Here is a 25948-nt window from a genome sequence, read left to right as displayed (position 1 = left end):
TTTTCAGCATTTTAATAGAGATTTGGAGCACTTATCTGGGTGAATTTAGGACTCTGTGCTTTTAAACTTGCACAAAGAGCAGTTAATGAAGGGAAAATTTTATCAGGGGGCATACCCAAGCTCCTTGTTGATATTAAGAAGATAGAGCTCAATTACAATCTGTGCTAATCTGGTGGTCAATGGAATAGCGTAGAACAGTTCAATATAGCTCTGCTTGCTAGTTGCATATTTTGGAGCCTTTGCCAGTAGTACTCATGTGATAAAGACTATCAAAATAAAGAATATTATAATGGCTATTTATTGACATGTAAACAGGACACAGTAAAATGCATTTTTTATGTTTGTAGCTGGAGGGGGAGATCATTAGTTTTGAAAAGGGCAAGAAAAAATTTAAAGTGAGAAAATCTCTCTTAAAAGAACTATTACTATGCAGGCTTTTAGAAATGTGGTAGTTTCAAACTCTTCAGCTGGGTAGTTATTTACTTCTCTTGTTCCCAATGTTTTCTTTATGATGAGATTTGTGGGTTAATGAAGGATGGGATTTTTTTTTAACCTTTAAGCTGCATAATTTGTTTAGAGCTGTGTATTGAGTTGTTGTGGAACACGATTGTAGCACAGTGGAATGAAGCATTGCCGAGTTCCGGATAAGGAAGTTAGGAACAGGCTGATTACAAAGGAAACCAATTATTTTTGCAAGCACTTTTCTTTAAATTCTGTAGTTTAAGGAAGAAAATACAAAAATAACATTGAAGACTTCTGGTAACATACTATTACTAGATAGGGCTTGTATCAAAACTGTTGAGGTATTTTGTATTACTAGAATTTTTTTTCACTTCTTTCAGATGCCAGACATTTAGATGTTAGACTTTTAATGTTGTCCACAACATTATTTTGCTAATTTTAGAAAATCTTCTGAGACCTTAATTTAGGCATGTTTTGTACCTGCATGCTTTAGAGCAGGGACTTGAAGCGTAATGAAGTGCTGTCTGTGTAAGGGCACACAGTATATCCCTCGTACTGTCTCATGGAAGGGACTCAGCTTCCAGTGGAGGGTGGTTTAAAGGTCCTTCAGATTTCTGGGCTGTACACTAGCGGAAGGAAGCGATAGCTAATAAGCTCCATCTCCTGCTGCTCTATGTTACACCATCTGGTCTGAGTGTTCATGAGCTTCATGTTGTCCAAAAAAAATTACATATGAGGCAGAGTAAAAGACTCTGCACTCCTAAAGCTTTAGTGCATTGTCTCCACCTGTATCCCCTTGCAGAAATAGGGATTCCTGGTGTGCTGTGCTTTGTTTGGCTAGTTGTGTTCTAATCACAGTGATGTTACTGTCTCCCAGAGAAAAACAGTGTGATGAGCAGTTCCCTGTGGCTTCCTGGACTGCAGCCTTCTCCTCTAGGTGGGGAGTATCTGCAAACTCTAAGGAAAGGAAAAGCTGCACTTAGATTCAGACCCCCTCTGGATATTCTTTCTTGATTTGCCAAGTAATGGGAAATTTCTCTTCTTGGAGTAGCTGGGGTGAGGAAACTGCATGTTTGTGGCTTCATTTAAAATCTCACGGAGGGAATACTTTTCCTTCCCTTCATCAAATCAAAATACATGAGCAAACTGAATGTGTAAAGAGACTCTTCCCACAAGGCTGAAGTGGGTGTTCCCTTCCTACATCACAACTGTGTTACAAAAGCTTGTAACCTGCTGTCACCATTCCTGTAATGCTGCTTCCAATCTTACAATATCTGCCATCATCTCAGTGAAAAAAAAAAAAAGCCTGGTATGATCAAAAATAGTTTCATTCCCTCAAGTCATTCTTTTGATTTAAAAAGTGGATATCCAAGAGAGGGGAAAAGTAAGGGGAAAAAAAACTACTGAGAAAGGAAATAACCTAGAGAAGGATCACAGTGCATTTTCAATCCCCTGCTAACAAATGTCATCTAAGGAATAAAAAAAAGCATTGTGCTAATGTTACACAAGCTTAACAATCCATTTGTCAGTGTACAGATGCAAATGACAATCCTAATTTCCATTCTCTTCTCTGAATCACCAGTTTTCCTTGGTGTAAAATGACAGAAATCGTAGACATAAAAATCAAAAGGGGAGAGTAACCCAGCCAGTGTAACAGAAACTGAGATACAGCAATCTTTACAGTAACCTGTGCCCAATACTAATGGAATATCTACAGCAGAGGCTTAGACTTCTGAGTTAATATGTTTTGGAATTCTGTTTGTCCAAGGCTGAAATTATAGCTGTAAAATGTTCTTGCTATATTAATAGAGCCTCTTCCTCTAGCACTTAAAAGTGCCCAAGAAAATCTGTCTTAAGTTAAAACCGGGATATGAACAAACATCAAGACAAAGTGACGAAGTGAGTGTTACAGAACATGGGAACCAGTGAACAGCTCTGCACTTGTCCTGGAAGCCATTTTAATATACATATTCTTGCTGTGTCTTTGATGTCACTCTTTTGAAAACAAAGAAGAGCTGTCTTATTTTCTGCAACTAGAAATCTGGTTTGCTTATCTTCATTTACAGAGCAGATGCTGAAACAAAATAACATTTCTTCCCAGGGTTTCTCAATTATGTATCTGTCAGAAGATTTTGTACCTCTCGAAATAAAGAGCTGTCAAGAAGTAGCTCAGTGAGTCGATGACATTGCTGCGTATCTGGATAAACAGGCGGGTGGGTGTACCCTAACTCATTTAGAGCTTGAATTAGTTTTTCTTTTGAGAATGAGACTGAAATAGTTCTGAACTTAGTTCTGTAGGTAATTATGTGAAATAAATTGTGAATGTGATTTAAAATCTAAGGTTCTCCTTTCAAAGTTTCAGTTTTATTGGAAGCTGCTCAAAAATCAGTTTCCTGCTGACTGTCACTCATTAGGAATGCTTTGCAAGTAGGTGAAGTATCCTTAGCTCAGATGGAAAAAACAGCATGGAAGGAATAAGGTAATGTTTAACACGAGCAGACTGATTTTTTTTCACCATCACCACCCCGCCCAAGCACCAGTTATATAACAAAACAGTGAATACTGAGTAAGGTTGATATAGTCACTTCCAGCTTTAACCTCAGGAAAAATAGTTTGAGGACCTAGAAAAGTCACATGTTAAAATATAAACAGTTTCTGTGAAAATCACCAAGAGATTACGAAGCCAGCGAATTCAAACGATAATATTAGCATGGTGACTAATGAGACATAAATGTTAAGTTTTTGTAAAATTTTTGAAAGATCCTTTATTCAGTATTAATGTGCTGAAATTCATAACTGCTACAGAAGTTGCATCTGTAAGAAAGAACATTAGCAACTGGATTGTCTTAAATATTGTGCTCAGAAATAGGCCATACCAGAAATCCTAGTCTTTTTTCCTGATAACTGAAAACAGTAGTATCTGAAAAGCTAGATTCAGCGTTGCCACTGACTTAATTGACCTAAGGTGCTTAGCTTCACACGTGATTTTTGAACTGCCAAGAAAAACCCAATCATGTGAGCCAGGGCTGTTACCATGCTTTACAGACAACAGAGAGCTGTAGAGAAAGGTGTCATTAGCTAAAGAGACACAGCATCAGGTTATGCTGCCCATGGCCCCTGCAAGTGGGACAAGTCTGTCTTTGAGACTGAAGTCCCAAAAACACCCTTCGTGAATACCTGGGAGTGGAGAAGAACCTGGACCTCCCAGCCGTTAGCACTTTCTGAACACAGAAGCGTAGTGTGAACTGTGTAGAGCTTTCCTTGCGATGAAACTAAATGGCAGGTGCTGTATTTTGTGATTCAGCCGTTGTTTATATCACTTCACTAGTAAGGCACTTTTCCTGGAATTAAAATAATAGAAAACAAATTAAAAAAAAAGAGTGAATCAACTTTAAAAACCTAAGGATGCTCAGGGTTATTCCACTTCCCTGTAAATGGCATTTCTAAGCACACAAAGCATGTGGAATGGGACCACATGAACGTGCTCCTGCTGCCTTTTGGACAAGCAGCAAGGCAATAGAAGTAGCTTGCTAGAATGGCTGGATTGTAATCAATCCTCACGCTCACAAAAATATGTAGTGTTTGCTGTTAGGAGAGTACCATAGAAGGAAAAATGAGTGTAATCTGAAACATTGAGAAAAATTCACTGCAGATTCATGAACTGTTCTGCAAAACTTCTGTTAATGAAATTGATTTTAGTTAAGCTAACTGAGGTTAATCTATTTTTATTTTTATCTGTTTTATAAATTTATTTGAATTTTAGTTCTCCCACTGAATGGAGAAATCTTTACTCACTGGATTTGCCACACACTTTCTCACTAATTCATACATAATTGAAGATTACTTCTGTTCAAACAAATGAAGATGCATTGGTCTAAAAGTGACCTAAGCAAGAAAATAAATGGCCCAATGTGCTTAAACTGCATGATTTATCAGAGGGTTTTATGTAAGCTTTCTAACAGTACTCCGATATTGATGGTTTTGGATTCCTGGGACAGGTTCACAGTTCCTATGGAGAACAACAGAAGCAGCAAAGTAATTGCCAGAAATTCTTAAGGCTCCCTTGCTTCTAAATATTTTTTAGAGGATGAAAGTGGTTGGTGTTTAGAAGTACATAAAAACTTGAGTTCCTCTTCGTTTTCAATTACAGAGCAAAGATTATTCGCGTATGATTTTCTTAATATAGTATATTGTAATGAAATGTATCCTAGAATTAGATTCTGTTATTTATAAAAGTTATAGAAATGGAAATGCAGATAACATAGTGAGTGATTGTTTACAGGTGTGTTAATTTCTTAACTATAATTCAATTTATTAGTCATAATTTTTTTTCTAAGTCTTAAAAATGGAAGCTCACTTGTGCTTTCACTGATTAACTGTAGAATTTTGTACTTCTGGCATCATGCCAAGAAGCTTGCATGATTTACTTCAATGTTGTTCAAGAGAGAGGTAAATAGTAAAAGTAAGCATTCGTGATAACTAGAAACACAATTAACAACAGTAGTACAGAAAATATGTAGTTTTCTTTTTTCAGATGTCTTTCTGTGGCCTGTGAAACATGCCTGCACTTTTCTTAGGGATGAAAGTTTTTAAATTCTGATCAAAGAACAACTTCAAGTATTGTTTAAAACATTTGCAGTCAATTCAATTTGAACATATCTATAACTTCTTCCTTCTTTTCAAACACTTGCATGAAATGAATGACATCTGCTAGCTTGATCTCTTTATTTCACCATCTATTGAAGAAAAACAATTCTATAACTTCATATGCTGCTGTAATCAAGACAAGAGAACTTTCTAATTTTTTTATTAAAAAAATCGTATCAGGACACTGATTATATGGTTGTCTGTAATGTAATTTTGGCACATACTTTGAAACTTTCCTAGTAATGAAATTAAATAAATTGATTGTTACTTAATAATTTTTAGTAAAAATCAAAGGGTTGTATATTGTCCTACATAAAATTAGTTATTCTGTTCAGCTGGAGGCAGGAATTAATTATAAAATTTCTCAATAATGTTTTCCTTTTGTTATTTCTGTGGGAGTTTTCGTATTCATTACTACAAATGTGTGTATAAATACGGAAAGGTATGCATGTAGTATTGACATAGTACAATACAAGTTCTATCTGCATTACTTTAAGGTGCAGTCTTGTACCCTACCCTATTTAGTCCAGAAAAACAGCCAGAATTTTTTTCTGAGATTTCGTTACACGTATTGACATGCAGAATATTAAAAGAAATGCAGAAATCAGAAGAGTGTACACAGGCATTCTAACTTTGGACCAGTTGGGGGTTTTTCCTTGTAATTGGAGTCAGTTACTAAGAGTTTGAGTAGATAAATATTAGAAATGTTGTCTAATAATTGCCCCCAGAGGTATTCCCCTGTGATGCTTGGAAAATGTGTTAGTAATTTCCTCTTGCTGTGGTTCATTTTCTCGTTTCATACTTGGGGACAGATGACAAAATTTGTTTATCTTTGTGTCTCTGGAAGGAAATAGAGAATTCGTGAAGAGAAGGGCATGGTATGAAAAATTCCTTGCATTTCAGTTGAGAAAGGAAAAAAGGAAATTATTTGCCTGTCCCTACTGGTTAAATCTTCATTCATGTGAGCATATCTTGGATGACCATCTTGTCTGTTACCTATTGTAAAAATAATGATGAACACACAGTACCTATCTGCATGGATAGCACTCCTCCTCCCATTGTGACTGCCATCACATAAAGTGTATCTTTGTTCCTTTAAATATATTTCTTTTCTCCTCCTGTTATCCAACTCTTCTGAGTCAGTTCTATATTCACTACTATTTAGTGAGTTCTAGTGAAAAAAACTAAAATCAGCAAAAGAGTAGTAAATTTACTGGAGTATCTGTTTCCATGATCTTATTGAGCACAACACAGTTTAATGTCCCAACACACTCAATTTGTGTCTGTGACAAAGGACAAAGCATGCCCTTCACCTAACCAGTTAGCACAGGCAAAACTTCCAGCATTATACTACTTCCATGGGTGAAGCTAAAACTGAATATACTAACTTAGGCATCTTTAGTCAGGAATGCATTATGCCAAGATGGTATTTTGATATGCTGATTGCTGGTTTTCGTTGCTTCCTCAACATTTAAACTTAGCTTGAGGAATTTTCTAAGATATTTGGGGGGGGTTTATTGATCTTCTTAAAAATTAATTTCCCATTGATTAAATTCCTTAATAAACTAATGCATTAATTTTTTATGGGTTTGGCTTTTTTAGTCTTAAGAGAAGCAATCTGACATGCAGTTTTGTATTTTGCTTTGGTGTTTGGATTAAGACTGTTTCTTTCCTGTAGAATTTTTCTGTGAAGATACAGGAGAAAATTAAGTTTATATTTCTGCTTATGGATAAAAATATGAAGAACACAGGTCTGTTTTCAATGCTAATTCTGTATGCAATCAGTCCTGTGACCATTAGTCATACTACAGTAAATCAGAAAATAATCTTTCTGTCTTTAACAACAACAAAGTACATTGCAAACTACGTATTGCAGCATGTGTCAATACGTAACCTTGAGTAGTGTTTTGTCACAAGTGTATAATTAGTGATTTCGGAAAGGAAATATTTGTAGGATTTATTTGGTTGGTTTGGTTTGCGTACAGACTCTCAAAGGATTAATCGAACTGTTGATTCTAGGGATACAGTTCTTCCTGGTGTCAGTGAGAGTTATGCTTATAGGTTTGCCGTGAGTTTAAGCTGATATTGTAGTAGTGATTACTTAATGTTTGCAATTAATTATTGGCTATTGATCTGTAGAGTTTAGGTGTTTGAGGAGAAGGATGCTAATAGTTTGCTTTTATTCTATGCTTAGAAAACGAATCTGCTTTCAGACAATTAAAAACCCCTCAAACCTACTTACTGAATTATTTGTCCATTTTTATGTCCTAGCTGCTGGACCAGACTTCTGAAGATCTCATTGATGCGTGTTTTTAAAGTATCTCTTGGCTCCTCCCCACACTTTTACTACTTTAATGGTACTATCCTGTATTAAAGTTTGGCTTGCTTCCCAGGGATAGCACAGGGACAGGAGATCAGCGATAGCTCTGGTCGGCAGGCTGGATCGCACCTGCCTTCTGTATGACTCTAGAGCTGCCATACAGGTGGTGATAACATTGTGTGTACCTTTACCCCGCTGCCTTTACCGCAGGATAGGTTTAGTTACTGTGACTCACTTCAATACCGCTGGTTTGCAGTTAGGGGTTGTCATAGCTTCACTCCGTGCTGTTTTGGAGCCAGAAGATACAGGTAGCGTTTCCTTTTTCTTCCTTCATTGTCCTGTTGGACTCCTTTCTGTGTTCTCCAGTCTCTGTTACCCCGTGTAGCTGTTCAAGTCATTTTTGGTCATGAAAGGAAAGGTCCTTCAAAATAGTCCAGTCTGCTTTCTACACTACCTTTTAAAAAAAAACATTTGAGGACTTCTGGCATGCAAATATTTTCTTTTAGGTTTTTTTTTTTCTTCCCAGTCTGATAACGTCTATTTAAAAAAATTAATAATAATAAAAGCTCATAAATAAAGTTAAACTCTCCTACTTCAGCCCCACTGTGGTGGCCATTGTGCTTTTGGGTCGATTGCCAGGTGTTCACTACAGCTAGCCGGAGGCTTGTGCCACTAGCAAAGAAATTGGCAGAGACAGACTGTACCTTTTGAAATGACTGCCTCTGAAAATTTTTATCACTCCAAGTAAGTTCTCTGATAGGAAAAGATTTTGGAGTTGTGGAGAAAAGGAAGGGGTGGTATTGGATACCTCAGTGCTATTTACTTCTTGCAGAAATAATAGCAGTAATGTATTTATTGGGGTAGGGCTGAGCATACTTTCAGGGATATAAAAGTTCTTTAGCTAATTTTCAGCTTTGTATTTAGAAACTAACATAGGGGATAGGTCTGCCTACTGCAGGCTGCTTCTCCAATTCATGAATTCTTGGCACCCATCTGTGTGTCATACAGCTGCACCAGACCTCAGTACAAAGTGAGCGGTGTCTGCTTCGGCCAACTTCTCCCTGACATTATTCCCACTCTCTAGTGAAGTATTATTCAGCCTTGAATTCACCCATGTGGTGAATATTCATTTCACAGATGATTATCATCATCCCTGAACAGCTCCACTCTAATAAACCAAACTTCTCACACCACCGATCATTTCTGTCACTGTTTTGGCAGCATGAAGCTTATGGTTCCTCATGCTTTAATAACACTCCGTCATCTGTGGTATCAGATTTGGGTTAAATGACCATGATGAGTGTTAGAAAACTCTTCCTTTATACAATGCTTGATGTTTTAGGAAAAAGAAGAGAGAGGCACCTGCCACTCATCTTTCCATGTGCTGCCTTAAATCCCACACTTGAATGTGAGGTAACAGCACAGTGGACATATACAGGGTGCTGCTTTGCTGTAACTTGGTGCTCCAATTTAGATATCTGTTGTGATCAATCGAGTGTTCAGACATTATATTTCAGTATTTTCAAGTTTTTCTCAAGGATTGTAGTTACTAAAAGAAATCTCAGTCCTTAAATTGGCTATGGTGATGGATTTATCTAAACTGTCAATTGAGTGGAATAATGTTGCTAGCGAGTACCTATATTTCAGTTTAATTTGATGATCTTTTCAGAAGAATTATATGCATAAAATATATTCTTAGTGGCTGATAAGTCCTACTAAAGGAGAACAAAGGGACATAAAGGCTGTTTTCTTACTTTTGTATAAATATTATTATTAAAATGAATAAAAGTGCTAAGTAAAAAGTAGCTGCAATAACAACGGTAAGAGATCAGTGAGTGTCTGAAGCGGTTAGAGTTCAGTAGCAGATTCTTTGCAAGTGACGTATTTACTTACTTGGTGTCTTTGGCAACATTCGATACGATTTTACAGTGCTTGTGTCATTATTTTGTAAAAATTACCCTGAAAACATGCTTAACAATTCTGGCTTTTATAATTTCAGCAAACTAGTCTAAGCAAGAAAACAACTGTGTTAAACAGGAAAATACCGACTTGTGAAATTTTCTGGCCAGTATCTCTTTTCAGTAATAGTGCATCAACAGGCTGCTTCTCATTCAGTGTTTTGTTTTCTGTCCTGGTGTCCGTCCATTCATTCCTTGCTCTTTATACATTCCTCATTTGGAGTTTAAAAAAACCAGGGAGATGTGGGAAGGGGACAGCAATAAGGGATGTACATACTCTTCTGAGTGTGTGTGTTGTTGACAAGACAGTTCAAATAAGTACTTTTTATTAGCCTATTGAAAATGGTTCTTTGTCCTATGCTCACTTTCTTCATTGCTACATGGCAGCTCACTGTTCATCCCTCTTGGGTTTGTGTCATCCTCATGTTCAAACCCACTGAGTCCAAGCTCTTCCTTCCTTCCCTTCCTTCCTTCCCCCTCCACTGGGAGCTCTATCGTTAAAAAATGTCTGCTACTCATTCAGTGCTCAGTCCTTAATGTGTTTACTGAAATAGGAATCAGACTGGTTTATAATGGCTCTATCTGATCAGAGTTGAGTCAGAGAGGATCTTGCTATGTTTTTAAAGCAAAGTGATTTAAGCTCCTACAAACAAATGTTGTGGGGTTTTTTCACTCATAACCACTTCTGGATATGCTGCTTGCATCCTTTGCCAGTTGTCTTGATCAGCTGTGCTGTTTATTTCCCATTTGCTCTGTCACTGCTGTGTCTAATATCGGACACAGTACGAGATGGTGCAGCTCAGGAAATGGTGAAGCAGCTGGTAGGGAAATGAGACAATACCAAATGGTGGATAATGTGAAAAAAGGCAAAATCTGCATGTGACTTGTACCCTGTGGGGGAACTGTTTCTCGTCAAGACTCTGAATTCAGCAGGTTTGCATAAAACAAATTTAATAGGAAAAAACCAATGGAAAAGAGCTTTAAGGTCTGTTTAAAACATAAAGCTGTCTGCTAGAAGAAACCTTTGTACAAAAGGATATTTAAGCTTTTCCTTTTTTTTTTTTAATGTTTAATCTGAAAACAATTCCTTACATAACTGGATATTAGCTTGTATTTTTTTCTGATACCTTCCCCACCACCCTGTAAAATACTTAACACTGAGGGAAAAATAGGCACTAAATTCTGTAGACTATCACTAAGTCTCTCTAGACTGCAGCGTTTGTCACAAAGGGAATGTTATATGTGTTAAGTCAAGATTGTGAAGTTTATAGTCACATGTTTTTACTCTTTATGTTTTGTTTTCCCCCTCCTTATAATATAGTGGGTGTATGTCTGAATGTGCTTCTCAGTATATGCTACAGTCCTTCCAGAACAGCTAACAGTAAAGCTGAAGTGTGTTTTTGTAGAATAAAACCAAAAGAATTGAGACGCTTAATGCTCCTGTAGTGTTCTTGTTCTTAGATACCCAGCTTGATTCAGAACCGCTCAGGTGCAGGATAGGGTCCTCTTCTTCCTGTCAAAACACCTGTCTCCGTGGTGTGCATTAAAGCATATGAAGGCTCTCTAAAACAAAAGTCTATTTCCTTTTTTCCTGGTTAGCTGTGGCCTTAGTGCTTGAATTGATATCTGCACAGATTCTTTTGGCAATATATATAAATGTCTTTGAACATGGTTTAATACATGGTTGCTCTCATTTTTGCTTGAATTTGGTATTTCCCTGGAGTCTCTCTTTTGAGTGCTTTCTCCCTTATGTGTCCGTTTTCTGATCATGGCTTAATGACATTTTAAGTGCCTTCTGTGTTACTCTCTCCACCACCTCAATTAGTTCACCTCCAACTGTGTGAATTTCTTAATAAGGAGGCACAAAGTATTTCCAGAAATACAGAGCATGAGCTTTACTTATCTGCCTATGGCAAGCTTTCCTTCAGGGCATGGAAGAGTTTACAGGGCCACTGTAGGCTAATCTGTTAGTTCCCTTTTGGTTTGATTTATTTTCTTTGGGTTAGAGTACTCTCAGCTGCTGTGGAGGCTCATAACTGACTCTTGCCAGGCATCATTGATCAAGCAGCTTTGCACAACCAAGAATTATGGTGAGCTCACAGGCTTTCAGTTGCCCACTGCTGCAGAATACAAGGTATGTTAGCTATGAAGAAAGCTACTGGTGCGCATCTTCTGTTCCACAAGTAAAATGTCTCAAAGGCAGATACTGGAAAACTTTAGAAACAATTTGTATGGGGAATGCTAATACTGTGCGTAATTCTTCCTGTGTTTTTCAGTCTGTTAAGATCCAAACAAATTATTTCATTTTCTAATTTCCTTTTTCAGGGTTTGTCTAACAAAGTTGTTAAGAACTCCTAGCTGTCTCATGTTAGGTATTCAGCCTCCCAACCACCTTTATACACATTAGCAATACAAATATATCCACTTATTTGATGATGAAAGGGATTTGGTTTTAGTTGTGGATAGTCAACATTACCTGTGATTTGCATTAGAAAGAGCAGGTGCCTGCCTGCTAATTTTCAAAGGTGAGCAATCACATTTTTATGCTTACCAGTCAGTGACTTGTTATTTCCCAGGTATCAATTATATGGCTGTGTCTCTGTGAAAGTTAAAAATGCTATGTGGTTAAATCACAGGCTGGAGTTTTCAAAGTCAGTGACTAGAATAGCTGCTAAAATGAGTATTATATACCTAAATAAGCCACTTAGTATTTTAAAACAATTACAACTCACATTAAGAAAGGGCAAGGAAAGCAAAGAGGCCTAGAGCTGCAAAAAATGTAGCCAAGTGCTCCTACACACATAAAAATACTGGAATTATTTCTTTGTGTAGTGGCTGTGTTTCCAAAGTTTGGATAAATTTTGATGACAGATCGTGGGGACTCAGGGCACTTCTTTAAACTTCATGAAAACATACAGAGGTCTTTTGATTTGCTGTGCTTTGGAAGTCTTCTCATACTTATTTCCCTTTGGTGCAGCACAGGAACAATGGTGGTACTTCACTCTTTTGGAGCTCTGCATCAGATCTTGAGATGGAAAATTTTGTACATACCATATTATACGCTTAGGAAGTTTATCATGCTGATGCAAATGTCTCAGATTTTCACCTTCCCTTGGTAACCATGATGTCCTTTTTAGGGTAAAATGTGTTTTAAGAACTGTTTATTTAACTTAAATAATAATGATGCAGTGTAATATTGATGTTAGATTACTGCAGTGTATTTTCTGGGGATGCACACCTGGAATGACTCCATTGCTTTCAGCTGAGTTACTTTGATGCATCTTGATGGTGTAAAACCAAAAATGACCCCGTTTTGTAGACACTGAAACAGAAAGTAATAGTCTTTATGATTTATACAGCTACTTAGAGAAATACAGTGTAGAAGAAATAATATATGGAAGTATTGGGAAAATCTAATAAAGGTCTTGGGAGGAAATTAGTTAAACAGTTGAAAAATAGTTTCTGTGATTGTATGTATCAAACATAAGATACACAAACCCAATTATTTCAATTAAATCGTTTTAATATTACTTACACTGCAGTAGAGCTGACCTTTAAGTTTGAACTGCTGTTATTGAAATCCCTTTGGTAAACCGAACACTTGAAGAAAGACACACGGTGATGCTGGTGACTGCCTTGCGCATCACCCCTTCTTTTAAGGGATTTTGCTTCCGGATGCTTAGACCTCTCTGGATTGCCTGCTCCATTGCAAATACTTTTTCCTAATTTCCAGTATTTTTAACAATTTGTGTGTTGGAATGTGAACCAAGTGCAACTTCATCAGTGCACTCCTGCAGAATCCTTCCTCTCACTTACAGTGTTTCAGATCTGAAACGACTCATTCACTGAGTATTCACTGAAACTGGCACAGGGTGATGCAAACTACCTTCCTCTGCTCCAACCTGCCTCCTATTTGCTGTCTGCCCTCCATTCACATCTCTTCAAAGGAAAATGGGTAGTAGTATCCTTGATACTCTCTTAAGCAATTCTAAAATTATATTAGAGCTTCATAGTTTTTGGTGAAACTGAAGGAGAGGAGCCAAGTTGCTCTGTGATTGTTCTTTTTGAGCAGTGTCTGGGTCCTGAGTGCCTCAGGTCTGTTGAATATTCCATCAGTGAAGGAGAACGTTTCTGGTAAATCTCTGTTGATAGCAGCTTTCTGAAAGTATTTCCATCATCACAAAGATATGCTTACTTTGAGGCAGTCACAGTGACGTGAAGCCTAAGTGCTACCTTCTCTACCTGGCACACTGGCTTAATAGAATTCAATTCTGGAGTTACAGCACTGTAAATTAAGTCAGATTTTAGACTTCTGAATTTTTAAATGTGTTGCCTTCTAACACTGTCAGTGAAATGTAAAAATATACCTGCTTTGCATGTCTTTTATTTTAAAAAGGCTTTGATGGTCCTGTATCTTAAGTCAATGGTTCGACTGGAATTTTGAAAGAGAAACAATTTCAGCATTTGTACAAACAAAAGGTATATTTAAGAAATATTTTATAAACTGGAATCAAAACTGTTGGTAGAAATTAATTTTATATTTCCATCTTAAGTTCTAGTAGAAAGTGATACCTATTATGAAACCTCTAAGATTGATGTTTGAATGAAAGTGATTCTGCTTTAAATGTAACTGCATTCAGAAATTACTACCAGAAAAGCATCTCTGAGTTGAAGTCAAGTTTGTAAGGATATAGCAACAATCTGGGGGTAATTTCACTTTGAAGAATGTTAGTATACAGCTCTGTCAATCTTTCTTAAGTGCCATGCAGACTTTGAAACAAGTTAGAACCACAGCCTTAACTTTGCCTGTTAAGAATTGTAAACGTACTACACTAAAGCTAGCAGTACTCCACTGTTTCTCACACTATGGTTAATCTTGAGGAAGAATATTTGTTCATATGAAACTCTTTCAAAGAGAAAAGTTAGTTAATCTGCTGTAGATGATTTGATTCACAGTTCTGCTGTCCTTTGTGAAAGTCTTATCTTGCCTTTTTTTTTTTTTCTTTTAAATAAAAAACTTAAGAAAATCTACAGGCTAAGGCTGTGGCTAGCTTTAATTTTGAAAATTTAATGACAAGAAGAAAGGATCCATTATCTGTTGCTTCCCTGAAACACATTACACAAATGCGAAAACTTGCAACTGAAAAATGATTTCAAAACCAAGGACCCTTTAAAATTCTCGAAAGAAAATTGTAATGCTTTCTCTTAGAATAGAGTTTTTAGAAACAGAAAATCTTTTTTCTTGAAAATTCTTCATTTCCTAATAGGTTTTTGCATATGGAGAATGAAATTGTAATTGAATGTATTCTAAGACAAGCTTTTCCAAACTCTTTTTCAACTGTAGCATTAGAAGAATTTAATTTATCCTTACAAATGATATTGAGGTTTTTTCTCATCTCTGATAATTAGATTATATTTTTTTCCCTCTTCTCTTTAATAGGGTAGAGTTAGTGTGGTCATTATTCGAGATTAAGTAGGTTTCCTTTATCAGAAATTTAGGTTAAATGCTAACTCCTGGCATTTGCTATGGTTTTATAACTCTAAAATTCATTAAAGGAGAGATATTTATGAATACCTACAATAGAAATTTCTCTTTAACAGAATCTTGTGAATGGAAGTACTTTACCTCATAAAGCCACGCTTTAGGAATAGGAAAGGTTATAGCCAGCAATGCTTAAAATGTATTTGAACTTGAAGGATTAAATTCCTAGTCAATCTGATAATGACAATGTTTCTTCCTAAATTAAACCTGAGTCCCACTGCATCTACACTGTAGCTCCAAAAGCCCTCTATCTCGCATCTTGCTAGTTACTCTTTAAAAACAAAATCTCTAACATTAAAAATTTCCAGTGATTTACAAAAAGAATATTCCACTTCTGGGACGAGAGAAAATTTGTCTATGTCCTCATAGGATCAGGATGATTTCCATGCAGAATTTGAGAATTACATTTCCTTATTCATGTTGATTTTGGTAGTAATAAAAATGAATATCCGAGAACTCCAGGAGCATTTTTAAAAATAGGTTCAGTCTGCTTCTGCCCTCTTTCTTTAAGTTTGAAGAATTAGTCTGAAGAAGAGACTAGAAAGATATTTGCCATGAGGCATGGGTTGGAACCTCATCCGCTGGTTCCTCTGGGGAAGGACCTGAGGAATAAAGAATTTCTTTTTCTCATAAATTTCACAAGCCAAAGAATTTCCTGAAAGTGCAGTCTCCTTTCCTAATCCCTTAGCTGCCTAATCTGCAAATTTCATGAAACTCCTTAGTGTTACAGCAGACACTGATTCCTCTTTTATTCCTCCTTTATTTGTTATTACTGTTATTTTTAACTTTCTAGCATCTCTGGTGGTAACTGGAGATTACTGTAAGAAAATAAACTACATAGATAAGGGAATGCAAGGAAAAGTTGAAATACAGTAAAAGAAAACATGTACAATACGATGCATTTGAGATACAAGTATAAAAACTTAAATGGTATCTTTTATGTGCATATTATTTTGTGTAATAGGTATATCCAATTTTTTTTTTAATTAAAATAAATGCAACTCAGTCTGTTTTGGGCTGTGGTAATAGTGTAATTGGTGATAAACATGAGATTTCTAAAGCAAATTAATAGTCAGGGTAATGTGCTTTTGCAAATTAATTGATTTTTGGCTTCTTCTCCTCAATGATTTTCATATGAATGGTTACTGAAGTTTAATGTCTTTGAATTATATTGTCCTAGAAAAGATGTGGCATGTTCTTAACGTGGAAGCAAGTAAGATCTTTGACTAAATGAAATGAGAACACACGAAGACATTCACAAAGTTATCTAGCAGATTACGTTATATGAACGACTTCATAAAGTAGCTTAAGATCTCTGCCCATTTAATTCTCAAGTCCAGTGTACAGACAGTAAACCATGGTCCTCAGGTGAGAAATGAGAAATTTTAAGGGCCGTTGAACACACTGAATTTAGCAGAGTGCTCAACAGCCCTCAAAATTTCTCATTTAGGAGGGTGCATATGTATTGCTTCCAAAAATGAATGTGAACTTTACTTTCCCCATTTTATTTACATTTCTTCCTCCTTCCTCCCCTCCCTCCCCCTCTCTCTCCGAGTCTCTTATGCCATGAGTAGCTCGTCTGCCTTTCTTCTCATTTTGAAGCTCATGCAATACACTTGCTGATTAAACCATTGGCCTAAGTTCAGAAAGTGAAACAACATACCCAGATTTGCAGTGTAACACTAGAAAATCCCAAACCCTACACCAACCTCAAAACTGCATGTTTGGAATGGTTTTTCCCCTGCATTTCCATTACCACTTATTCAGGCACCATCTTGGTAACTAAAGTAAATATGACACTATTGAGATTAACATACACTATTTGCCTTTCTGGAATTCCTTCCATTATTGTTCAGGATCTTTCCATCAGATCTGCTCCCTAGACTCTGACATTCCCAGTATTCTCAAATAACTTCCAGTGTGAAAGAGGAAGGCAACCGGCCCGAAATAAGTACCATGGATTTAAACTTCCAAGGCATTGATATTTTCTCCTTGCCTTTGAGCTACTTGGGCTCCTTTATAGTCTTACATCTGCAGAGATAGAGCAATTTGTACATTTTCATCTGGAGAATTGATTTTGTGTGTGTTTGGGCGGGGAGCATCCTCAGAGTAAGAACAACCTCATACCAAGAATCAAGGATAAAATAAAACTGTGAATCTATGATATTTAAAGAGACTTGTAAAATATGTTAGAACTGCTTAATTATATGATAGGTTCATAAAAGGCACGTAATAGCAACTTGTCAAACTATTCCAGTTTATAAATAATTTACATTTTTCTGTAAGCTCTTTCTCCAGTTGAACAGATAGGTTGATAAAGTAATTTAAATAAGTATTTGTCATTCCGTTATTAATAGAAACTAATATTTTTCCATAAGGGAGTATGAAAATTTGAAAGGAAGGGGTTTATGCTCATCTCTGTTTATACAATTGTTTTGTGATTCTCTTTTATCTATTTTGTTTGGGCAGTCTACTCTTTATTTTAAATATTTATTTATTGAAATGAATATTTATTTACTCTCCCAGTTAGTTGTTTGAAATTAACAAAATTCTTGGCAAATGGCAACAGCGTGGAAATTCCACAAATCCTACAAGTCTACTAAGTTTGCAGAAATACTAAGTGGAAGAGCAGGACCTCAATGGTCTTTCACTTGGGTAATTTTCTTTTTTTTTCCCCTGTGCCAGAAAAACAAAAGAGTTGCAGAAAGAGTAGCTGGCACACAGTTATTCCTGACTGTGCAAAGGACAATGAAATAGTCCTGAAGATGCACTGGGATAAATGCTTTATGTACACTTGAAAATCCTAAATGTAAGTTGTTAACTGTACTGGTGGCTAAATTGATGCTGTAGTAAATGAATACTTAGTGAGTGTATCTGGGGTTTCCAGTAGCTCTCTGTTGGTGAGCAAAGTTGGAGCAGTGTTAGAGCTGTCTGCCTGTTCAGCTGCCTCATTCTCATATCGTCATGAGCATCTTAAATACCAAAGGCACCATTGGCCAGTGGGGTCAAACTTCTCTTTAATGGCTCATCTCTGAAGTGGTGGTTTTTTTTTTCAAGAAAATTACATTGCTTAAAGGTAGAAAGAAAGGGATCTGTTAGTTGAAATGATGATTTATTTTTTTAATGCACCCAGCCTTCTTTCCGTTTCTTGATGATTAAATATTTTACTTTTCTTTATCCATTACTTTTTGTAAAAAGAATTTAAAATATCAATGAGGGATAAAATACTTGTATTTTTTAACAGCTGTGTTACAATAGGCTCCACAAGGCTCCAAAGGTGAAAACCTATTGTGATCTTCTATATACATTCATAACTGCAACCTTTTTTTCTCTGTCCACAGTTCATGCAAAAACTTGAATTTCGTATTAATGTTCCCTCATTTCTCTTGTGACTGTGTCTTTTTGGTAAGACTAAATCTATCATAAATCCACTTGAACTTTATCTCCTTGTGGGAATATGCAGTATTTTAGGTAACACTGTTAGATATGCAGACTAAAAGCAGCTACTTTTGGCATTCTAAGTGCTTTTCAGAAAATGAATCCCGTGGGAGTTAAAATACTACAAAGGCTTGTGTACTTAAGAAATAGGCTATTAAGGCAATATATTGTGTTAGACTTCAGTTGAATATGAGTTATAGTATCAAAAAGTCACTTTCTTTTGCTCTACCAAAAAAAAAAAAAAATAGCTAAAATATTTGAATATGTTAGCTGCTACATTTTGAATTAACATATAGACTGAAGGGTAAATTCTGTGTTTCTTAAACATGTGTAATCTAATTAGCATCTGTGAGATTTACTGGGATGAATTTTCCCCTTGGCATATGCAATTGCAAACAGGGGGAGCATGGGCCGCAGGCAGCTAGGGGCAGACATCTGCCTGGAGTGGACATCCGTGTAGAGAAGTGCCTGCATCCTTGCTCCCTGAGGACCTGGCATCAGCTGACATGGTTCCTGAAGTTAAGAGAAGATTTGTAATTATGGGGAAGCTTCTCAGCTGGTGAAAATAAGTAGAAATCTGCTTTGAAGTGGAAGGAGGTTCAGAAGATGCTTCTTGAGATCACAAGGTGTAATTTAGTTGACAGAGGCATACTCTAAGAACCCTGTGTTGCTGTAGTACTTTACAGAAATCTAAGTTAAAAAAAAAGCATAACACTGCTTTTTGAGAGAATTTTAAAAAAAAAGTTATGGGGCAGTTTCATTGGAGGTTATTTCTGCAGTGTGGGCCTCGGTCAAAATTGAGACCAATATTAAGACTGATAATCCTGTTGGCTCTCTTATTTCATGAGGAAAGAATTAAGTGTGTTTTTTCAATCTAAATTGTTCTTGATGTATATCAATAAACTATCCCCCTCTGGAAGTACTTTCTTATTAGCATGTATGAGAAGCACTAAAGACCTACTAGTGTCTTTCAACACAACTGTCCAAATGCATGAGCCTAATTTACTTTCCTTGAATTTTATACATTTTTGGGAGCTAAATCTTCATTTTCTTTGATAATATACTTCTTTAAATGGCAGTATACATTTATTCCTCTTTTTTATGTCTTCTGCTAAAGTGTGTGTTAACCATCATAAATTTTTGATGGGGTGGACAATCTGAACTGTACCCTGCACGTGACAACCTAGCTCATTGCTAGTTGTGAGCTACTTGCCAGCAAGATTTGGTTTTCACCTTTCTTTCAGAGCACAGGTGCAGTATGTGGAGTGAAGCTCCTGTCACTTTTTTATAGTAGCTCAGCTCAATTAAGCAGAACTTTTAAATCAGCTATTTCACAAGAAAGCATTGACTCACCTCTTTGTTACTGAAAACTGTTTGGTGAAATAGTGGCATCCACAACCTCAATTTGAATGAACAATGTAGCCCTTTCAGGGTGGAGTAGAATCAGCCTGCTGATATGATTCAGTCTGTATCTCACTGATACTAGGCTGTAGGTTAGTAATCTGGGACTGTTGCTGGCTTTTTAATTCAAATCCTTTTTGAATTTTGTAAAGAAAAAATAAGAATTGGTTCCGTTTGGAACCATATTTTGTATAAAGGTGATTTTATTCATTTAGTGCTGTCAAAAAGAAAGTAAAAGGAATGTAATGCAGCTGTGATGGTTCAGCATCCAATATCAGTATCTGTACTCTTCATCTTCTGTAAAGGTTTGGTCCATGCTGTCTGATGAAACCAAGTGCAGCTTGTTTGTTGTGTATATAATACATGATTAAAATGACACTTAAAAATAGGGCATTGTATGAGGAACACTGTACTTAGTTATATCCCGTAACTTTCTGTGAGATTGCCTCTGTGTCTCCCACGCCCCATGAGCTTTGAAAGTCTCCGAAAAACAGGACTTCTCTGAAGACTGGATGTTTTGTGTTTACCATCTTAGCCATAGGGGAGGGAGAGTTTTTTCCAGAGGGTCTTATAGGTTTTGAAGTCTCTCTTGCAAGCATCTGTGTAGGACTGAGAACCAGTAGCATCCAGCCTCAGGTTCCATTTGTGTCCACAAGTACTGCCTTGAACTACTTTTCCTCCTTCCTTCTACCAATCAGCCAAGTGTCAGTTTTAAACAGGCCCCAGAGAGTATGAAGAACACTGCATTGTAATGTTAGATGAAGTTCGAATGCCAAATATTCCCTTTACTGCAGAGTCTACGCATCTCTTTCCCAGCATATTGGCTATTTTCTCCTAGCCGTCTCCATCAAACCTCATAGTCAGCCCCAAGGCATTTGAGAGTCTTGGAAAACAGAGCTAGTGAAGGTGGCATACGTTGCAGCTTCTCAAGTGTCAGGCTGAGACCCAGTCCTCCTCTTGTGAACAAGGGGAAGAGATCAGAGCGGTGATGGAGCACTCCGAAGGGCCCTCGCATCTGTCTTGCTGCTCTGAAAGGAGCAGGAGCCGTGATACCCAGCGCTGCTGGGATGGGCCAGCCGATGCAGTGACAACACCAGGGACATCTTCCAGGACTCTTGCCTAGGAAAGTGAGGACATGGCCACTTCTTTCTGTTTGCTGCTCACCTTCTTCCCCTGCCCTCCAGAAAAGAGGTTGCCGTTCCCTGAGCTGAAAGCCAGTCCCTGTGGGCTGTCGCTACAGCTAAGACCTTCAGGACCGTTTTGATGGCAAAGGAAAGATATTCAGAGATAGATGACTTAAAAATTGAGCCACCTCAGCATATTCTAGCTTAGCATTTGGTTTGTAGATTTTGGTCGATACCTTCAAGAAAATACCTGGGCTTTTTGTTATTTCAGAGAGTGTGCTTAAAATAAGAACCATTCCTCTTACTGCCTGGTAAGTGGATTAGTTTGGTAAATTAAAGCTTTAGTTTGGATGACAGTAGAATAGAGTGTTTGTCCTCAGTCTCAATCAATGACTCTTGTCTCTAATGTTTCCTTTCTAGAAATTGAAAGAATACTGTATGCATGTTTGATATTGTACTTAGTCTCTCAAGATGGCATCCCAGGTCTGTTGTTCAGTTAGGGTGTGCGGTTCTGTAATCCTTATTTAATTAGAACGCCTTGTCTTACTCCCTGGGAGTTGTGTTTGTAATTGGATTCTCACAAGTGAGAATATGCAGAGGCTACCTCAAAGGGAAGTTGTAATTTGCTGATGTGTGTTACTTACCTGTAGTTCTTCGAGAATGTTTTCTCTGCATATTCACATTATGGGTCCTGTCCACCTTCTGTTTGTCCTCGGATTTCTACTGCCCTACAGCTGCGGCGTTTAGTAAGAATAACTGAAGTATTGAGCACTGTACAACTCTTTAAAATCTCTGATCGGTTGGTGTCATGAGATGGCACTTGTACAGTCCTAGTAGTCACTGCTCTTCTAGGAAGTTCCTGTAGGTCACCAGCACTGGAGAACCAAAACCCACTGGTGTGAATATGCAAGGACAGCACTCTCAAAGGGCAAGCCAATGGTAAGTACCCTTTCTTTGTCTTCTGTGATTAACCAAATGTTTCAAGTGTTACTTTGTAAATTCCCTATTTGCAAATTTGCTACGCTTTTCCCACCATAAAAACTTACTGAGATTAATTTTAGAGCTTTTGCCTTTCTGGCAAAAAGCAAGAAAGTATCTGTATTTGTAAGTACTCACTTCAGTTGTAAATTGGCGTACTACTATCAGTGTGTGGGTGTGTACACATATTTGAGGTATAATATATACTTCTATCAGACGAGAAGGCACAACGACAGCGCAGTATTATATTTTACAGAGTTGCACTCTTTTAGTTCTATTATACTTATAGTAGATTAGATAGCAGAGTGAGTCACTGACCAAAAAAAGTCTTCTAATAGTGTTAACAATGTTAATTCTCAAAACAGATTCTCCAAAAGAAAATCAAAGGTATATTGCTTTTCACTTCCAAATTTTTTTCTGAACTTTTGTTTTTTCCAGACATGGAATTCTGTGAGACTCCCCATATTCTGTGCTCTGGCTATCAAACAGATTTACACGGTGTAGCTGAGCACAGTTACCCGCTAGAGGTGGGCTCAGATGTGGACACTGAGACGGAAGGTGGTGCGTCCCCGGATCATGCCCTGAGGATGTGGATGAGGGGGATGAAATCGGAACACAGCTCCTGTTTGTCAAGCCGGGCAAACTCAGCGTTGTCGCTCACTGACACTGACCATGAAAGGAAGTCTGATGGGGAGAATGGTAATAAAGAAATGCATCTAATGTACTGAATAGAAGTAGTAATTTATTTGAAACTTTCTTCTTCCACTTCTCTTTTATTTTCCTTTTTTTTTGTTTGTTTGTTTTCTTTCTTTTTTTCCTCCTCCTTCTTAGGTCTCTTTATTATATGAAAGGTGAAAGGGTTCTTTGGTATGTGTATTGTATTTATAGTGTAGATGGAAAATAAGACAAAAAATGAAACAATGTTTTTGTTAAAATATTATTCTTCTAGAGACCAATTACTTTCCCACATTCTTCATTTTTATGCCATAGGACATTTATCATTTGAGTTTAGTGGCCAATGAATTAGGTTCTAAAACAAATCTATAGATGTACATTTATGTCACATTTTGTGTAGAATTGATCCTCTGCGTGCTGGCTTCTCGGCGTAGCTTTAAGTCTCTACAGCCAGGTGACTTCAGAAAGACAACCTGCAATCCTAAATGCTCTATTTACCTGTAATTTCAGGCTATACCTGAAGACGTGCCTTTATCAGTAGGACAGGTTGCGCAGGTCTTTGTCATATATCAGTTTTGAATTTCTCTGCATATGGAGGGTGGGTTTCTGGGTTAGGTTTGGGGGGGGCAGTTTGTGGGTTTGGTGTTTTTCTGTTTGGTTGGTTGGGGTTTTTAAAATATTTGTTCTCTTTCAGGATCTTTTTACCGATTCGCTTTTCTTATGGTTTAGTGTGTCACGTAAGGGGAAAATGTGTATTTAATTAAGTAACACAGGGGGAATTAATAATTTTTTATCTCTGCATTAAAATCAATGAAAATCTGCTCTAAATGTTTCCTTAAAGAGTATTATAAGTAAACAAATTTATCATGCTTAAGATCAACAAGCTTAGCTCATATTTTAATTTCTGTGTTTAATAGCTACAAGTTATGGCAAGTCTAAATGTAGTTGAATATGCATTTTTAACTGGGTAAGAGATAGGGAAACAGTAAAAGTAGCAAATTGACATTTCAGTGTTGACAGTGATACATTTTAGTAGATGTATAGTCATAAGATGAAGAGAATTTAGTCATGAATGTCATTTCTACAGTTATGTGTTTTGAATTTGTCAAATACGAAGCTGGTAATTTAATTATAATTTCATCTGTGTGTTTGTCAATACGAATGATATTGTCCAGTATAGGTTCAAAGACATCAGATTATCTGTATGAGTTTTAAAAAAAAAAAAAAAGGTTTTAGTGCACAGCTCATTTTTAATTAAATATGCCTTTGAGAATTAAGCGTTCTGCACTATCACAATGTATCGTGTTGATGGAATCAGTTAATTTTCAGATGCCACCCCATTTGCATGATGATCAATGGATGCCTGCCTTCTGGCTTCCTGCTTCTGCCACATTCTGTGTGGGATCCATCCTCTGTAAAGTGTTGTTGAGTAGGGTTTGTTTGTTTGGGATTGGGGGTTTTTTTGCATGATTTCCTGAAACATTTGGTTTTACATGGTGGCTGAAGGAATTGAATCTGGTCTGCTTGGAAGTGGTTGACCCTTAACTATGAAAATCTTTTAAAGGGAATGCTGCATGAGAAAGGAATGTGCATATTTGTACCATTCAGACTAAGAAATACACATAATCATTTATGTTTTAAGGTGCTAGGAAGCCGATGTATTGAAAGCAGTTTAAGTGTATAACCAACTTACGTATTTCAGTCTGGAATGCAGTGGTGCAGCTGGGTATTCATGATGTTTCGCTAGCTGTACAAGTTGCACTAAATAAGTCATCATGCTATAGGTGAAAATGATTGTAGGTAGTTAAGGAAATGCTTTTTTTACCTTCATCGTCCTACAGTGCAGGAACCATGGGTTAAGTGGCATTCAGATAGGGACACATAATCATTGTGTTTCACCAACGAAGAATGGAGTGGCTTCTTGTAAATGTTTGTCTCAGAGAATGATTTTAATAAATTTAAACTCATTTCCTGCATGGTCTAGAATAGAACAGAGTAGTCCTTTTGCATGTGGCTTTGGTTCTTTGTAAGCTTGATAACAAATTTTTAATCAGGGATTCGTGTTTTAGGTACTTGAATACAAATTTTAACTAAATCATTGGGAGAGGAAAGCGAGGGCAAGAGTAAGCAGGAAGAGAGAGAAACTGAGAGCACAAGCCCATTTGAACTCTTTAGTTGTCTCCAGGCAGGGTCAAAAGAGCATGTATCAGTGCTTCCTGTGGCGTTGAGTCATTATAATAATTACAGTCTTGAAAGTTAATGTGGATAATTTTAAAGACAGTGATGGTTCAAGCTGTATTCATTTATATTATCTAGTACTTCACAGGTAAGTTCATAGTCAAGATTCCTGATCCAGAGAGCAGTGTGTTTTCCGTCGGGGTTGGCACTCAGTAACAAAGCACTCTTTGAATACAGAAGGTCCTAAATCTCTACTTAAATGAAGTAATAGATGGCACATCTTTCCATTTCTATGCAGTCCAGGGGCTTTATCAGAGAGCCACAAGTGTTGCATTTATCCTTGTCAGATCCTGCCATGGAAGTACTTTCTTTGTGCCAGCCAGTAACTTCTGTGGTGTGAAAATGGGTGAGTGCATAAGATCAGTTGCTTGAAGTTCATGAAATGCTAGTGTCCATTATACTGTATAATTGCTGTAAAAATCGATATTTAGAAATTCTGGCTTTCGAAGGGTTGACCAAATGGCATGTGAACACAGCTATTTGTAACTGGAGTAAAATTAATGAGGAAGATACAGTTGCATTGTTTGAGAAAACTAATTGCTATTATTGTCTGTGTTTTGAAAAGGTCAGTTGGGGTTTGTTGTTGGGTTTTTTGTTTGTTTGTTTGTTTGGGTTTTTTTCTTTTCATCTATGAGAACAATTCTGCCACAAATGCAGAATAGCTTTTTGTGTGATAACATTAGGACAACCAAGTGTGTGGACTCTGGTAGACCTGCTTTCAGGATATTCTTTTGCTTTCCATGGATCTGAAGCAAATACACTTTTGCAAATTTTATTCTGTTTAGCTGTTCCTTGAATTTCTCATATCCATTCAAAGCTCTAGCAGGAGGTTTCCTGACACAGGATATATACTTCATTATGTATTCTGAGTAGCCCAATTTAAGAATTTATTTGAGGATTATTTTCCTTCACAGACACACCAACTCTGTCATAATCACTGTTTAAACATACTCTGGTTGTTTTGGCAGCATTGAACAGATTGTGTGAAACACCAACATTCCCATTTAAATTAGTGTTGTCAATGTTAATGGCAACTAATAATAGCCTATTAGTGCACAAACTGCCTTCAGCTTTGCCTGAGGCTAAGCAAAATATATATTAACTACAAGTAATGAATGACCAGTTCCTTGGGGATCATTGCTTATCTCTGGTATAGTATAAATAG

At 36.9% G+C, this 25948-nt stretch overlaps 1 protein-coding gene across 1 annotated transcript in view; it reads left to right on the top strand.

The window, feature by feature from the left end:
* The window catches only part of TENM1 (teneurin transmembrane protein 1), a 251593-nt gene that overhangs the window by 6211 nt on the left and 219434 nt on the right, over positions 1 to 25948 (top strand). Inside the window, exon 2 of the mRNA XM_010569145.1 lies at positions 22309 to 22569. Within this exon, the coding sequence (XP_010567447.1) occupies positions 22309 to 22569 (261 nt within the window). The remainder of the gene's footprint in view (positions 1 to 22308; positions 22570 to 25948) is intronic.

Source organism: Haliaeetus leucocephalus, unplaced genomic scaffold, assembly GCF_000737465.1.
Source record: "Haliaeetus leucocephalus isolate CR32 unplaced genomic scaffold, Haliaeetus_leucocephalus-4.0 Scaffold262, whole genome shotgun sequence".
NCBI lineage: Eukaryota > Metazoa > Chordata > Aves > Accipitriformes > Accipitridae > Haliaeetus > Haliaeetus leucocephalus.
This window is presented reverse-complemented; position numbering and strand designations above follow the sequence as displayed.